This window comes from Carcharhinus amblyrhynchos, chromosome 4 (genome assembly GCF_965287045.1).
Source record: "Carcharhinus amblyrhynchos chromosome 4, sCarAmb.v2.hapA, whole genome shotgun sequence".
NCBI lineage: Eukaryota > Metazoa > Chordata > Chondrichthyes > Carcharhiniformes > Carcharhinidae > Carcharhinus > Carcharhinus amblyrhynchos.
Genome location: NC_137327.1, coordinates 63,382,694 through 63,398,013, shown reverse-complemented (window position 1 = coordinate 63,398,013; position 15,320 = coordinate 63,382,694). Strand labels below are relative to the sequence as shown.

At 43.4% G+C, this 15,320-nt stretch overlaps 1 protein-coding gene across 1 annotated transcript in view; it reads right to left on the bottom strand.

The window, feature by feature from the left end:
• hydin (HYDIN axonemal central pair apparatus protein) overlaps window positions 1–15,320 on the bottom strand; it is a 1,114,396-nt gene that overhangs the window by 56,469 nt on the left and 1,042,607 nt on the right. Inside the window, exon 79 of the mRNA XM_080187991.1 lies at window positions 3,139–3,419. Within this exon, the coding sequence (XP_080044117.1) occupies window positions 3,139–3,419 (281 nt within the window). The remainder of the gene's footprint in view (window positions 1–3,138; window positions 3,420–15,320) is intronic.

The following is a 15,320-nucleotide window of genomic DNA, read 5'->3' as shown; positions in this document are numbered from 1 at the left end:
AAAATCTTCACTGGTTGGGATCATAATTAGTTATTTGGATGCCAATCTTATCAGCTCCCAGGACATCACTGAAACAGTCCTTCACGGTGGTGTCCTAGGCCCAACAATCTTCAACAGCTTAAGGATCTTTCCTTCATCAGAACATCAGAAGTGGGGATCTTTGTTGAAAATTGTGGAATGTTCAATACCATTCACAAATCCTCAGAAAGAAGCAGTCTGTACCAGCATGCAGAAAGACCTAAACAACATTTACACTAGGGCTGATAAGTGGCAAGTAACATTTGCAACACACAAATGTCAGTCAGTTACCATCTCCAACAAGAGAGCCCAGTCATGTCCTTTTGAGATTCAATGGTATTTTCATTCCTAGGCATCGTCATCAATCATAAAGTTAACTGGACCAGCTATATAAACACAGGGTGGGAAATGTACTGTGTAAAACACAAGCCTCCTGACTTCCCAGAGCCTTTCCCTCATCTGCAAGTCAGGAGTGTGATAGACTATCATTATCTTGCCTGGATAAATGCAGCTCAAACACTTAAAAACATCAACATCATTCAAAACAAAGCAGTCCACTTAGCTGATATCACATCTACCGTTTTAAACAATTAATTCTTCCATATTGGCAGCAGTGTGTCCCACAGGCCAGATGCATTGCAGCAACTTGCCAGGTGGATAGCATCATTGAATCCCTCAACTTCTTTCATCTTTAAGGACTAGGTCAACAAGCGCATGAGAACACCACCACTTGAAAAATTCCTCTCCAAGACACACATATGTCTATCTGAAACCATATCACCATTTCTTTGCAGTCACTGGGTCCAAATCCTGGAACTCCCAAATTCCCATCCTAACAGCACTGTGTGTGTACCTGAAACACATGGACTGCAGCGATTCAAGAGATTGAGAGTTCACCATTTCAAGGGCAAGTAGTGATGAAGATGGGGGAGCTGGTAGTATAGTGGTAATGTCTCTAGACTATCAACCAACAGCATTTGCCAGGGATAGGGGTTCAAACTGTATCATGGTCATGGTAGCTAGCAGAATTTAAATTCAATTAAATTAATAAAGCTAGATGCAGAAATGTTGCTAAGAAATTATCATCAAGTGGAAAAACCCATCTGGTTCACCAATGACCTTGAGGCAAGCAAATCTGAAGTCCTTTCTCAGTCTGGCCTATGTTGACTCCTGACCCACAGAAATGTGGTTGACTCTTAACTGCCTTCTGAAAGTCACCTAGTTGTACCAAACCACTATGAATAAGTCAATTGGATGGGTTACGCAGGTTAAACCTAGGCACTGGGAACAACAGTAACATACCCATACCTGTTGACCTTACAAAGTCCATAACTGAAGAGTCTATCGCAGAATAGTTAAGCAACAGTCATACTCACCAAATCACACCTGACAGATAATATCCTGAACATCATCGCTATCCCTAGGTATGTCTGTAGTTCCATCGGAGGTGGCAGCATAGTGGTATATAGTTGGGAGGAATTTTCCCTGGGGTTGCATCAACATTTACTCTGCATCCCATGAATCTCATTGCATTAGGTCAAAAATGGGAAACAAAACCTCTTATGGTTACCACTTACCACCTCCTACCTCAACTAATGAATCTGTACTTCTCCATGTTGAACACCATTTGGAAGAAACATTGATGGTGGCAAGAGCACAGAATGTACTCTAGGATGAGGTCTTCAACATCCATCACCAAGAGTGACTCAGTAACACCTCTACTAACCAATCTAGCCAAGTGCTAAAGGAAATAACTGCCAAATTGAGTCTGTGGCAAGTATTGAGGGAACCATCAGGAGTTGAAAGATCTCTTTCTCATAAACCTACCTGTCATTCATGCATCTGTCTGTGACAGTATTAGCAGGTGACATCACCACACAGTCCTTAAGGAGACAAATTTTCATTTTCATAATGAGCATACCCTCTGTCGTGTTGTGTGGCATCACCACTGTGCTAAATGAGATAGATTTAGGACAGACATAGCAACTATAGGTTGGCATCCATGATACTCAGGCACAGAAGCTTCGTGCCCTCATGCAACAAAGCCTGTACATATTCAGATGTGGGACGATAAGTAGCATCTCATATTACCACCATACAAGTTTCAAGCAATAACCATCTTCAATGTGAGAATCTAACCATTTCCCCATGCTATGCAATGGCATTACCATCGCTGAAAATCCCCATACTCAACATCCTGGAGGTCATCATTGACTAGAAAATGAATTGCACCAACCATATAAATACTATGACAAAAGAAGATCATTAGCTGGGAATTTTGTAGTGAGTAACTCACCTCCTGACTCCCAATGCTAGTCCACCATCTACAAGTCAAGAGTGTGATGAAATACTCTCCACTTACCTGGATTAATGCAATTGCAACAACACTCAGTAAGCTTGGCGCCATCAAGGACAAAGCAGCCCACTTGATCAACATTCCATCTACCACCTTAAACATTCGCTCCCTCCATGGTAGCCATGTGTATCATCTACATGCTGAACTGCAGGAACTTACTATGGCTCATTCAACATCTTCCAAACATAAGGGAAGCACCACCACCTATAAGTGCCCACCAAGCCACACAGCATCTTTACTTAAAATATTATGGTTCCCTCATTGTCATTGGGTCAAAACCCTGAACTCTCTTTCTAATGGTTTAAGAAGACAGTTCATCTTCTAAAGGACAATTTTGGATGGGGAAAAGTGTTAATCTTCCATATGACACCTGCATCTCAGAAAGAATAATAATAAAAGTATAATGAATGCTGGTCTTGGCCCTCAACCCAGAAACAAATGAAGAAAATAGCACCTCAGTTTAAGGTTTCATCCTAAAGCTACCTCCTGATGGTGCAGTGCTTTCTCTCAGCGCTGGCACCAAATGTGTCAAGGCTACTTGTGTTCAAGGCTTTGGACTGACCCCATACCATTCTGACTCAGGACTGAGAGTGTGACCTACCCAGATGCAGCTAACAACACCTAAAGAAAGAAGGCCCATGAACAGCTGCAGCAGAATTCTGATTGTTAAAGTTCAGCTAAACTTTGACTTCCCCAAACAAACAAACCCTCCCCACCAGCCACCCTCCTCCATTTAGACCAAACACCCCATTTGATCTATCTACCTTGCACCAATGTCTCCAATATTTTGTATCATGATCAGCCGAGTGATCTGGCTACAGAGCACAACTGCTCCAAATGCAATGCAGTCCTGGTCCAGGATGATTTCGATTCCCTGGCTGCATCCACGTATCACAAATAGAGGTTTTGACACACCAGTGCACTCCAACATCACTTCCTCTGCAAACTGGGGAATTCGATAAGGTGGGGAGAAAGTCACTACCACATCACAAGTGCCTCCATTTGCATCCAGCTTGATGTTACTGCTTGGCCATACACTTAGAACCTGGTAAAGATAAAAAGGAAATTCATGCACAGTGTCTGCAGACTCAATGAACCCCTGAAATAGTAAATATGAGGTTAAACAGTTTAAGAACACTTTCACTGGTTCAGTCTTCTAGTTACTGTCAACCAACCAAAGCTAAACCTTCTTCAGTGAGGAGATGGAGGCAGCCTTGGCACAGACGTTCTGTTGTACAGCAACAGTGCAGCATATAGCATAGTCTTATAGTGTTGAATGATCAATGTCCTTACTTCCCCTGATGAGCCCAGGCTGACTGGCCACAAATTCAAAAGCTTAGCATGTGCATTTTTGGTGCTACAGATGCTGTTTCATGTCCACGTTTGTACATTGTTGTACAAATAGATAATATTTTGGATAGGTTGTTCATGTGGGTGCGACCATCATGCATTGGAAAGATCCAGATGCCAGTCAACTGACTGAACAGTAGCAGTGCCTCTTCAGCTGCGATGTTCCAGCTAACATCCTCTCTTAACCTAGCACAGTTAATCTTATATTTGGCCACAGGAAAGACTCCCCAGTAATGCTTTTTAGAGGTATCATAAACCACATTCAGCTTTGTTACTGGTTGATTTCTGTTGGCTTTGCCAAATGCTTGGATGTTGGTATTGCCTCTTAAAGTTGGTGAAGCTTACTGGGAGTGAGGGTGGCACATGCTGTGGTTCTCACTGCAGGGCTTTATTCAGACCACTTGTTGCCAGTTATGGGTGTTGTAGGTTTGATGCCATATGACCTCAATATAACAGGAAGATTAAGCAGTGATGACACAAGGGAGGACAATCTGCTGTTTCAGGGGGCAGACAGTGGAAGAAAGAGATGTTCACCAGGAGATCATATCTATCCAGGGTTTTCTGGATGTAATTCTCCTCCTGAACCTAATTCACTGGGAAACTTATCAAATCTGATGAGATTCTGACAACAGATGGAAATGTTTTTGGAGAGTGGTGAAATGCACACCGGTTTTGGGACGGGCAGGGCCCATACCTGCTGGTGCACTTGGCTGCAAAGTGATTGGGTGATGTTTTGAAAGGGACCCCAATTAAACAGTGCTTTGGGAGACCTCTTCCCCCAATCAACATTGAGAAATCTCACTCCTCCCCATCAGTGGCATGTTTGCCCATCCCCTCCCACAGGTCATCGCCAGGGGCATTGGGACCCTCCCAATGGATTTGGAAGTAGTACCAAGTTACTACTTCCTTGGTAGTAGCTTACGAAGCTACTAAGGAAGCTTGGTAAGCTTTTGCAGTGCATCTTGCAGGTGGTACACATGGTTGTCACTGTGCATTGTTGGTGAAGAGTGTGATTGTTTATAGAAGGGGTAGCAATCCAACAGGCTACTTTGTCCTGGATGCTGTTGAGCTTCTTGAATGCTGTTGGAGCTGCACTCATCCAGGCAAGTGGACTGTATATAATCACATTCCTGACTTGTGTCTTGTCGATGGACAGGTTTTGGTGGTCAGGCGTTGAGTGACTCGCCACAGGATTGCAAGCCTTTGACCTGCTCTGATAGCCACAGCATTTATTATGGCTAGTTAGGTTCAGTTTCTTGTCAGTGGTAACCCCCAAAACCCCTAGAATGTTGATAATGATAGATGTTAATTCCTGTAGAAGAGGTGGTTGCCAGGCTATATGCAAAAGAAGGGAGTGTTTTATATATGCTCTTTCCAAATAGAAGCAGGAAGAGCATGCATGCAACTTTCCTAGGAGATAAGATTTCCCTATGTGTAAGGTGCCACTGATTGCACACATGCTTTGTGAATGTTGCATCTCACTTCGGGGATGTATCACAACTGAAAAATGTTCCATTCCCTCAAGGTCCAAGTGGTGTGTGAGAACACAAAGCACATCATTCTTGTCAATATCTGGTATCCAGGCAGCAAATACAATGCCCTTGTTCTGTACCATCAGCATTTGAGCCAGAAAAGCTATTAGTTACTGATCACAAGGCTACTACTCAGAGTGGGTGGGAGTGGCAAAAAAATGGGAGTCCACTCATCACTAATTAATGGCCCTTTCAACGCCTTTAAGAGCTTCTTAATGAGCCAGGTAGCATAAGAAGGAAATTTTCTCAGTGGAAATCACAGACAGTCTATTTCATGTCTGTACATAGTTGCAGATCAAAGCAATGGTATATTTGAACATATAAAATAGGAACAGATTAGGCTGTTCAGCCCTTGAGCCTGCTCAGCCATTCAATACTGTCTTCACGGAGGAGGACGTGAATAATTTGTCGGATGTTAGCGATGGAAAGATGGTAGGAGTGGAGGGTCTGAATGACATTATTGTTACTAGAGAGGCGGTGCTCGACAGACTGGAGGGACTGATTGTGGACAAGTCCCCAGGACCGGATGGAATGCATCCAAGGGTTCTGAAAGAAATGGCGGAGGTGATAGTGGATGCCTTGGTGATTATTTTCCAAATATCGCTGGATTCCGGGGAAGTGCCAGAAGATTGGAAAACGGCTAATGTTACGCCGTTGTTTAAGAAGGGTGGCAGGCAAAAGGCAGGGAATTATAGGCTGGTTAGTTTAACGTCTGTTGTAGGTAAAATGTTAGAATCCGTGATCAAGGAGAAAATAGCGAGGCATCTTGAGGAGAATTGTTTGATAGAGCAGACGCAGCACGGTTTCGTTAAGGGGAAGTCATGTCTGATGAATTTATTGGAGTTCTATGAGGATGTGTCTAGGGCAGTGGATAGAGGAGAGCCGGTGGATGTGGTGTTTCTTGATTTTCAGAAGGCGTTTGACAAGGTGCCTCACAAGAGGTTATTACAGAAGGTCAGGGGGCATGGAGTTGGGGGTAGGGTGTTAGTGTGGATAGAGGATTGGTTGTCAAATAGGAGGCAGAGAGTGGGGGTCAATGGGTGCTATTTGGATTGGCGGTTGGTGACTAGTGGAGTGCCCCAGGGGTCGGTGCTGGGGCCTCAGCTATTTACCATTTATATAGATGATCTGGAGGAGGGAACCGAGTGTGTGGTGTCGAAATTTGCTGATGACACCAAGATTGGTGGAACAGCAAATTGTGTGGAGGGTGTGGAGAGTCTGCAGAAGGATCTAGATAGGCTGGGCGAATGGGCCAGGAAATGGCAAATGGAATTTAATGTTGGCAAATGTGAGGTTGTCCACATTGGTAGGAATAATGGTAGGAAGGACTATTACTTACATGGCGAAAAACTGCAACAGGCAACGGTGCAGAGGGACCTCGGGGTCCTTGTGCATGAGTCGCAAAAACCCAGCCTACAGGTGCAGCAGGTGGTCAGGAAGGCAAATGGGATGCTGGCCTTCATAGCGAGGGGGATTGAATATAAAAGTAGGGAGATCTTGCTGCAGCTGTATAGGGCACTGGTGAGGCTGCAGCTGGAGTACTGTGTGCAGTTTTGGTCGCCGCACTTATGCAAGGATATTTTGGCCTTGGAGGGAGTGCAGAGGAGGTTTACTAGGCTGATACCGGAGTTGAGGGGGTTGAGCTATGAGGAGAAGCTGGATAATCTAGGCTTGTACTCGTTAGAGTTTAGAAGAATGAGGGGAGATCTCATTGAGACATATAAGATGATGAATGGGATGGATAGGATAGAGGTGGAGAGGCTCTTCCTGCTCAGAAAGGACAGTAGGACTAGAGGGCACAGCCTCAAGATAAAGGGGGGTGCGGTTTAGAACGGAGTTGAGGAGGAACTTCTTCACTCAAAGGGTGGTGAATCTCTGGAATTCTCTGCCCATTGAAGTGGTGGAGGCTGCCTCGCTAAATATTTTTAAGACGCAGGTTGATAGGTTTTTGATAGGCAAGGGGATTAAGGGTTACGGGGAGAGGGCGGAATGTGGAACTGAGCCACGACAGATCAGCCATGATCTTATTGAATGGCGGGGCAGGCTCGAGGGGCTATATGGCCTACTCCTGCTCCTATTTCTTATGTTCTTATGGTTAATCTGTTTGTGTTTTGAATTCCACATTCTCATCTACTCCCAACAACCTTTCATTCCATTACCTAACATGAATCTATGTCATATTAAATATATTCAATGAGCTTATTTCTTCTGCATTCTAAGGCATAGGATTACAAAGTGCAGAGCAGCATCTGGAGGAATATGCAAGGGGACACCAGAACAGAGGACAGTGCAAGAGGAAGACATCGGTACAGACAGTCAGCAATGCCTAGAGCTGGAGTGGAGGATACAAGGGAAAAAAACTGACTGTTGAAAAATTGAAAAAAAAACGAGAGTACAGTGAGAAATCTGAGTGCTAGTTTAGAGTTTGGAGTACCTGAGGTGATACCAGGATTCAATTGTGACATGGGCGAGTGGAATCAACTAATTCAGTAAATAATTCTTACTTTTATTGCGTATAGTTTGTAAGGTCCTTATTTTGTAGTTTATAGTTTATAAAGGCTACGTTATATAGTAACAAGGACTGGGGAAGAAGGGCCTGAGAGAAAGTGGTATTATTTGATTACAAGTATCTTCCAAACGGTTTAATTTAAAGGGCTATGTTATAGCATGAGAGCCCAAACCCATGGTGTGGTCCTCCTGCTCTATGTGGGAACATTGCCAGCACCCAGTACCAGTATGTTTGCAGGAAGTGCCTCCAGCTGCAGCACCTGGAAGCCTCAGTACACTGTGGAGCATCAGCAGGGCAAAGAATATTGTGGATAGCATGGCAAGAGAACTGGTCACACCGCAGGCTAAGACTCCACATGCAGGAAGGGAACCATCACGCAGACTAAGAGGATTAGGCAGGCAGCGCATGAATCAACTGTGGCCATTCCCTTGCAAAACAAAAAACTGTTTTGGATAGTTTTTGGGGAATAACTTTGCAGGGAAAAGCAGCAACAGCCAAATTCATTGCAGCATGGTTGGCTCTGCTGCACACGAGAGGAGTAAAAAGTCTAGAAATGTAATAGTTACAGGGAATTCAATTGTAAGGGAATAGACAAGCATTTCTGTGGCTGAAAACCAGACTCCAGGATGGTATGTTGGTTCTCTCACTTGTGCTAGGAGCAAGGATGTCTCAGAGTAGCTACAACATATTCAGGGGTGGGGGGTGCTTAACAGCCAGGGTCATAGTACACATTGGTTAAAAAAAGGGATGAGGTCCTAAAAGCAGAATATATGGAGTTAGGAAGCCAGCTGAAAAGTAAGGCCTCAAAGATAGCGATCCTAGGATTTCTATCAGTGCCATGTAAACCTTTAGTTGAAATTGCAGGATATATAGGATGAATACATGACTGAAGAGATAGTGTGGGGTGGGAAGGGGGGGATTCACATTCCTGGGACAATGGGACTAGTTCTGGGACAGTTGGGATTAGTACAACCTTATAGGTTGCACTGGGTAGGACCGGCCAGATCTGATGTCCTAGGGGAGTAATTGCTAGAGTGGTTGGGGAGGGTTTAAACTAAAATGACAGAGAGTGGGAACCTATGCAAAGAGTCAAAGCAAGGGGAGACAAGATAAGAATAAAAGACAGTAAAGGGAATAAGAAAAGGGTAGGCAGAAAAATCAAGGACAAGAACAAAACAAGTGAAAAATAATAGGAACAAGACAAGTAATGTTAAAAAGACAAGCCTGTTGGAGTTATTAATCAAGGTTGGGGTAACTGATCACCTCACGAAATTTCAGTTAATTCATGAAGCATAAGCCATGACTGACAAACCTTAAAATTCTTTGAGGAGGTGACAAAGATGGTGGACAGAGGTAAGTCAATAGATGTTACTTATATGGACTTCCAGTAGGTTTTTGATGAAGTCCCGCACAAGACATTGTTAGCAAAGGTGGAAGCCCATGGAATTGAAGGTAAATTGCTGACATGGATTGTAAATTGGTTGAGCAAGGAAACAGAGAGCAGTAGTAATGGGTAAGTACTCGAATTGAGACAGTCTGACTAGTGGCCTCCCACAGGGATCAGTCTTGGTGCCTTAATTATTACAATATTCATTAATGACTTAGATAATGGCATAAAAAGTCAAATATCCAAATTTGCAGATGATACAAAATTTGACAGCATTAGTAGATAGTGTTGAGGACTGCATAAAACTGCAACAAGACACTGATAGATTAGGTGAATGGGCCAAGATGTGGCAAATGGATTTTAATATGACCAATTGTGAGGTTATCCATTTTTGATCAAAAAAGGATAAAACGGAAATTTTTAGAAGGCACGGTAGCACAGGGGTTAGCACTGCTGCTTCGCAGCTCCAGGGATCTGGGTTTGATTCCCGGCTTGGGTCACTGTCTGTATGGAGTTTGCACATTCCTCGTGTCTGCGTGGGTTTCCTCCGGGTGCTCTGGTTTCCTTTCACAGTCCAAAGATTTGCGGGTTAGGTTGATTGGCCATGCTAACATTGTCTCTTAGTGTCCTAAGATGTATAGGTTAGAGGGATTAGCGGTTAAAGGTGTAGGGATATGGGATAGGGCCTGAGTGGGATTGTTGTCGGTGTAGACTCGATGGGCCAGATGGCCTCTTTCTGCACTGTAGGGTTTTTATGAAATTCTATGAAATTCAGTGAATGTCCAGCGAGATTTGGGGATTCAGGTGCATAGGTCTTTATAAGAAGTAGTCAAGAAATCCAATGGAATGCTGGCCTTCATTCTTGAGGGCTGGAGTATGGGGATGCAGATGTTATTCTACAGTTTTATAAAACTCGAGTTTGACCCCACTTAGAGGACAGTGAGCAGATATGGGTACCACAGCTCAGGAAGGATGATTTGGCCCAGGAGGGAGTTCAACAAAGGTTTACAAGAATTATACCTGAACTTCAGGGGCTAAGTTACAACGAGAGATTGAGACAAATAAGCCTTTATTCTCTCTAGTTCAGAAGATTAAGGGATGATCTGATAGAAATCTATAAAATATTTACAGGGAAGGACAGGGAGGATAAGAATAAATTGTTTCCACTGGTTGAAGGCTCCAGAACCAGGGGCCGTAATTTAAAAATTAGGGCCAAGTGGTTCAAGAGCGATGTTAGAAAACACTTCTTCATAAGAACATAAGAAATAGGAGCAGGAGTAGGCCATCTAGCCCCTCGAGCCTGCCCAGCCATTCAATAAGATCATGGCTGATCTGTCATGGCTCAGTTCCACATTCCTGCCCTCTCTCCATAACCCTTAATCCCCTTGCCTATCAAAAACCTATCAACCCGCGTCTTAAAAATATTTAGCGAGGCAGCCTCCACCACTTCAACGGGCAGAGAATTCCAGAGATTCACCACCCTTTGAGTGAAGAAGTTCCTCCTCAACTCCGTTCTTTTATCTTGAAGCTGTGCCCTCTAGTCCTACTGTCCTTTCTGAGCGGGAAGAGCCTCTCCACCTCTATCTTATCCATCCCATTCAACATCTTATACGTCTCAATGAGATCTCCCCTCATTCTTCTAAACTCTAACGAGTACAAGCCTAGTTTATTCAGCCTGTCCTCATAGTTCATGCAGAGAGTGGGGTTGGTTTGGAACCGTCTTCCTCAAATAGTGGCAGATGCTGGTTCAATTGTTAAGTTTAAGTTTGAAATAGAACTTTTTAAAGAGCAGGTGTATCAAGGGATCTGGGCCTAGGGCAGGTCACAGTTAGGTCACAGATCAACCATGAGCTTATTGAATGACTGAGCAGGCTTAAGGTGCTGAATGGCCTACTCCTGTTTAATGTGCTTCTAAAGCTTTGTGCCTTAATGTGCAGAGAACTCGGAATAATTGTATGAATTAATCATACAGATAGATGTAAACGAGTATGATAAAGTTGGGAGAGTGGAGATGTGGCTGCAGGGTGACCAGGATGGGAACTGGACCACCAGGAGTATTCAGTATTTAGGAAGGATAGACATAAAGGAAAAGGTGATAGGGTTGCATTGCTGATTGAAGAGGAAATTAACACAATAGCAGGGAAAGATATTAGCTCCAACAGTGTGGAATCTGGATGAGTAGAACTGGGAAACAGCAAGGGGCAAAAAACATTAGTGAAGTTGGACACGCCCCCCCCCAAAACTTAATGGTGATGTTGGGGAAGGCGTTAACCCAGAAATTAGAGACACATGTGACAAAGGAACATTTGTAATTATGGTTGACTTTAATCTTACATAGACTGGGCAAATCAAATTAGTAACAATACCATAAGTGAGGAATCCCTCATGTGTGTACAAGATGGCTTTTTGGATCAAAATACTGAGGAACCAGAGAACAGGCCATCCGAGACTGCGTATTGGTTAATAATAAAGAAATACTTGGCAATCTAGTTGTGCAAGACCCCTAGGAGATGAACAACCGTAATATGATAAAATTCTTCATTAAGATGGGGGATAACATAGTTGATCCTGAGACTAGAGTCCTGAATCTTAATAAAGAAAACTGCCTTGGAATGAGGCGCGAATTGGCTATGATGGATTGAGGAACATTACTGAAAGGGATGATGGTTGCTAGGCAATGTGAACATTCAGATAGCGTATGAGTGAACTACAACAATTGTTCATTTCCTGTCTGTTGCAAAAATAAAATGGGAAAGGTGACCAAATCATGGCTTACATGGGAAATTAGCAATAGTATTAGATCCAAGGAAATAATACCATTTACAAATTGGCCAGAAAGGACAACAGACTGAGGATATGGGCGGCACAGTAGCACAATAGTTAGCACTGCTGCTTCACAGCTCCAGGCTCCTGGGTTCAATTCTCGGCTTGGGTCACTGGCTGTGTGGAGTTTGCATATTCTCCTCGTGTCTGTGTGGGTTTCCTCCAGGTGCTCTGGTTTCCTCCCACAGTCCAAAGATGTGCAGTTAGATTGATTGGCCATGCTGAAATTGCCCCTTAGTGTCCTGGAATGTGTAGGTTAGAGGGATTAGTGCTTGTACTCGTTAGAGTTTAGAAGAATGAGGGGAGATCTCATTGAGACGTATAAGATGATGAATGGGATGGATAGGATAGAGGTGGAGAGACTCTTCCCGCTCAAAAAAGACAGTAGGACTAGGGGGCACAGCCTCAAGATAAAGGGGGGGCGGTTTAGAACAGAGTTGAGGAGGAACTTCTTCACTCAAAGGGTGGTGAATCTCTGGAATTCTCTGCCCGTTGAAGTGGTGGAGGCTGCCTCGCTAAATATTTTTAAGAAGCGGGTTGATGGGTTCTTGATAAGAGAGGGGATTAAGGGTTATGGGGAGAGGGCGGGAAAGTGGAACTGAGCCACAACAGATCAGCCATGATCTTATTGAATGGCGGGGCAGGCTCGAAGGGCTAGATGGCCTACTCCTGCTCCTATTTCTTATGTTCTTATGTTCTTATGTAAATATATGGGGGTAGGGCTGGGTGGGATTGTGGTCGGTGCAGTCTTGATGGGCCAAATGGCCTTTTTCAGTACTGTAAGGATTCTATGATTGGGAGCAGTTTTGAATTGAGCAAAGTAGGACAAAGGGATTGATTAAGAAGGGAAAAATAGCGCATGAGAGTAGTTTGCAGGTAACATAAAAATTGACTATACAAGCTTCTATTTGAATGTGAAATGGAAAAGATTGGCGAGGACAAATGTCTTATAGTCAGAAATGGGAATTTATAATAAAGAACAAAGAAGTGGGTGACCAACTAATTGCATTCTTTGGTTCTGTCTTCACAAAGGAGGGCACAAATAAAGTGGCACAGTGGTTAGCACTGCTACCTCGCAGCGCCAGGGACCTGGGTTCGATTCCTGGCTTGGATCACTGTCAGTGTGGAGGTTGCATGTTCTCCCCGTGTCTGTGTGGCTTTCCTCCAAGTGCTCTGGTTTCCTCCCACATTCTGAAAGACATGTTGGTTTGCTGCATTGACCCAAACAGCACCAGAGTGTGGCCACTAAGGGAACTTCACAGTAACTTCACTGCAGTGTGAATGTAAGCCTTATTTGTGACTAATAAATAAACTTTACCAGAAATGTTGGGGAAACACAGGGCTTAGTGAGAGGGAGGAACTGAAGCAAATCAGTTTCAGTAGGGAAATGGTGTTGGGGTAATTGATGGGTTTGAAGGCCAATAAATCCCCAGGACCTGATCATCTACACCACAGAGTACTTAAGGAAGTGGCCCTAGAAGTAGTAGATGCATTGATGGCATCTTCCAAGATCCTATAAACTCTGGAATAGTTCCTACAGACCGCAGGATAGCTAATATAATCCCACTATTTAAAAAGGGAAGTAGAGAGGAAACAAGAATTATATACGAGGAAGCATGATGTCAAGTAGTGGGGAAAGTGCTAGAATCCATTATAAAAGATTTTATAGCAGAGCACTTGGAAAACAGTGATAGAAACGGACAGAGTCAGCATGGGTTTACAAATTAAAGCACATGGCATTGAGGATAGTTTATTGAGATAGATTAAAAAAAAACTGGTTGGCAGACAGGAAACAAAAAGTAGGAATAAATGGGTCTTTTTCCAAATGGCAGGCAGTAACTAGTGGAGTACTACGTGGATCAGAGCCTAGCTATTCACAATGTATATTAATGATTTAGATGAGGGAGCTTAATGTAATATCTCCAAACTTTCAGATGACACAAAGCCAGTTAAGAGGGTGTGCTGTGAGGAGGGTGCAGAGAGGCTTCAGTGTGATTTGAACAAGTTGAGCAAGTGGGCAGATGCAGTATAATGTGGATAAATGTGAGGTTATCCACTTCAGTAGCAAAAACAGGAAGGCAAATTATTATATGAATGGCTACAGGTTGAGAGAGGGGAACGTGCAGAGACCCGAGGTGCTTTCCTGAAATTATACAGAACCATTGGTGAGACCATGCCTGGAATATTGTATGCAATTTTCTAAGAAAGGAAGTTCTTGCTATGGAGGAATGCAGCAAAGGTTTACCTGACTGATTCCTAGAATGGTGGGACAGATGAGGAGTGAGTTGAGTCAGTTAGGATTATATTAATTGGGATTCAAAAGAATGAGGGGGGATCTACCTGAAACGCATAACATTCTAACAGGACTAGACAGAGTAGATACAGAAAGGACATTCCCTTTGATGGGGGAGTCCAGAACTGAAGTAGGGAAAGGGTTAATGGATTTTGTATCTAGAATATGTCCCAAACATAACCCTTCTTCATGGCTGATCTCCTTTAGCGTATACTGCTCCTGGCAGTAATATAAGTTATTTGTTCATGTCTTACATGCTTTAACCCTCATTTTATAAAGACAGATAGTTTAATATGGCTATTATTTTGTGGAGTTTGCAAATCTTACCTATTTGTATTAGTTGGACATCGTTACACAGATGATAGTTTACGGTACCGGCTTTTGACAGCTGCTGATGGCAGATTGCAATACCGGCTTTTAACAGGAAGAGTCCTGCTGGGGCAGCCACGATCGCACAAGTAACTTCAAAGAGAGGGATGCCGGTACTGCTGTAGAAGGGTTTTGAATTGTGACCGGAGTAAGCCTGTGTCATGACTGCAGCTGCCAGTTGGACAGTAATCTCTGGTCAACTCTGAAGCTGAATCATGACCAGGGAAGGAAGATCTGGAGGTCTGGCAGGAATTAGAACTTTGAATCATGATTACTGCTGGAGCTCATAATGTATAAATGCCCACTTGTGTTTGTGTTCTATGAGAAGTCTGGTAGTCCATTGTGAGGAACCAAAGGGCTATTTAAAAGTCTGGAATAAACGCCAGAGTTATGAAATAAAAACCACTGTATTTTGACTCATTAACACTCTCAGAGGTATTATTTTACCTACAACAAAAACCAAGGGCAATAATCTAAAGGTATAGGGTAAACCTTTTAGGACTGAGATAATGAGAAATTTCTTCACCGAGTGAGTGGTGAGCCTGTGGAATTCTCTCCCAAAGAAAGCAGTTGAGGCCAAAACATTGTGGGCGCAATCTTCGCAAATGAATTTTATGGGCGCAATCTTACAAAAGTAATTCTGGCCACAATCTTACCAACTCGATCTGCCGGTTGATTGATGA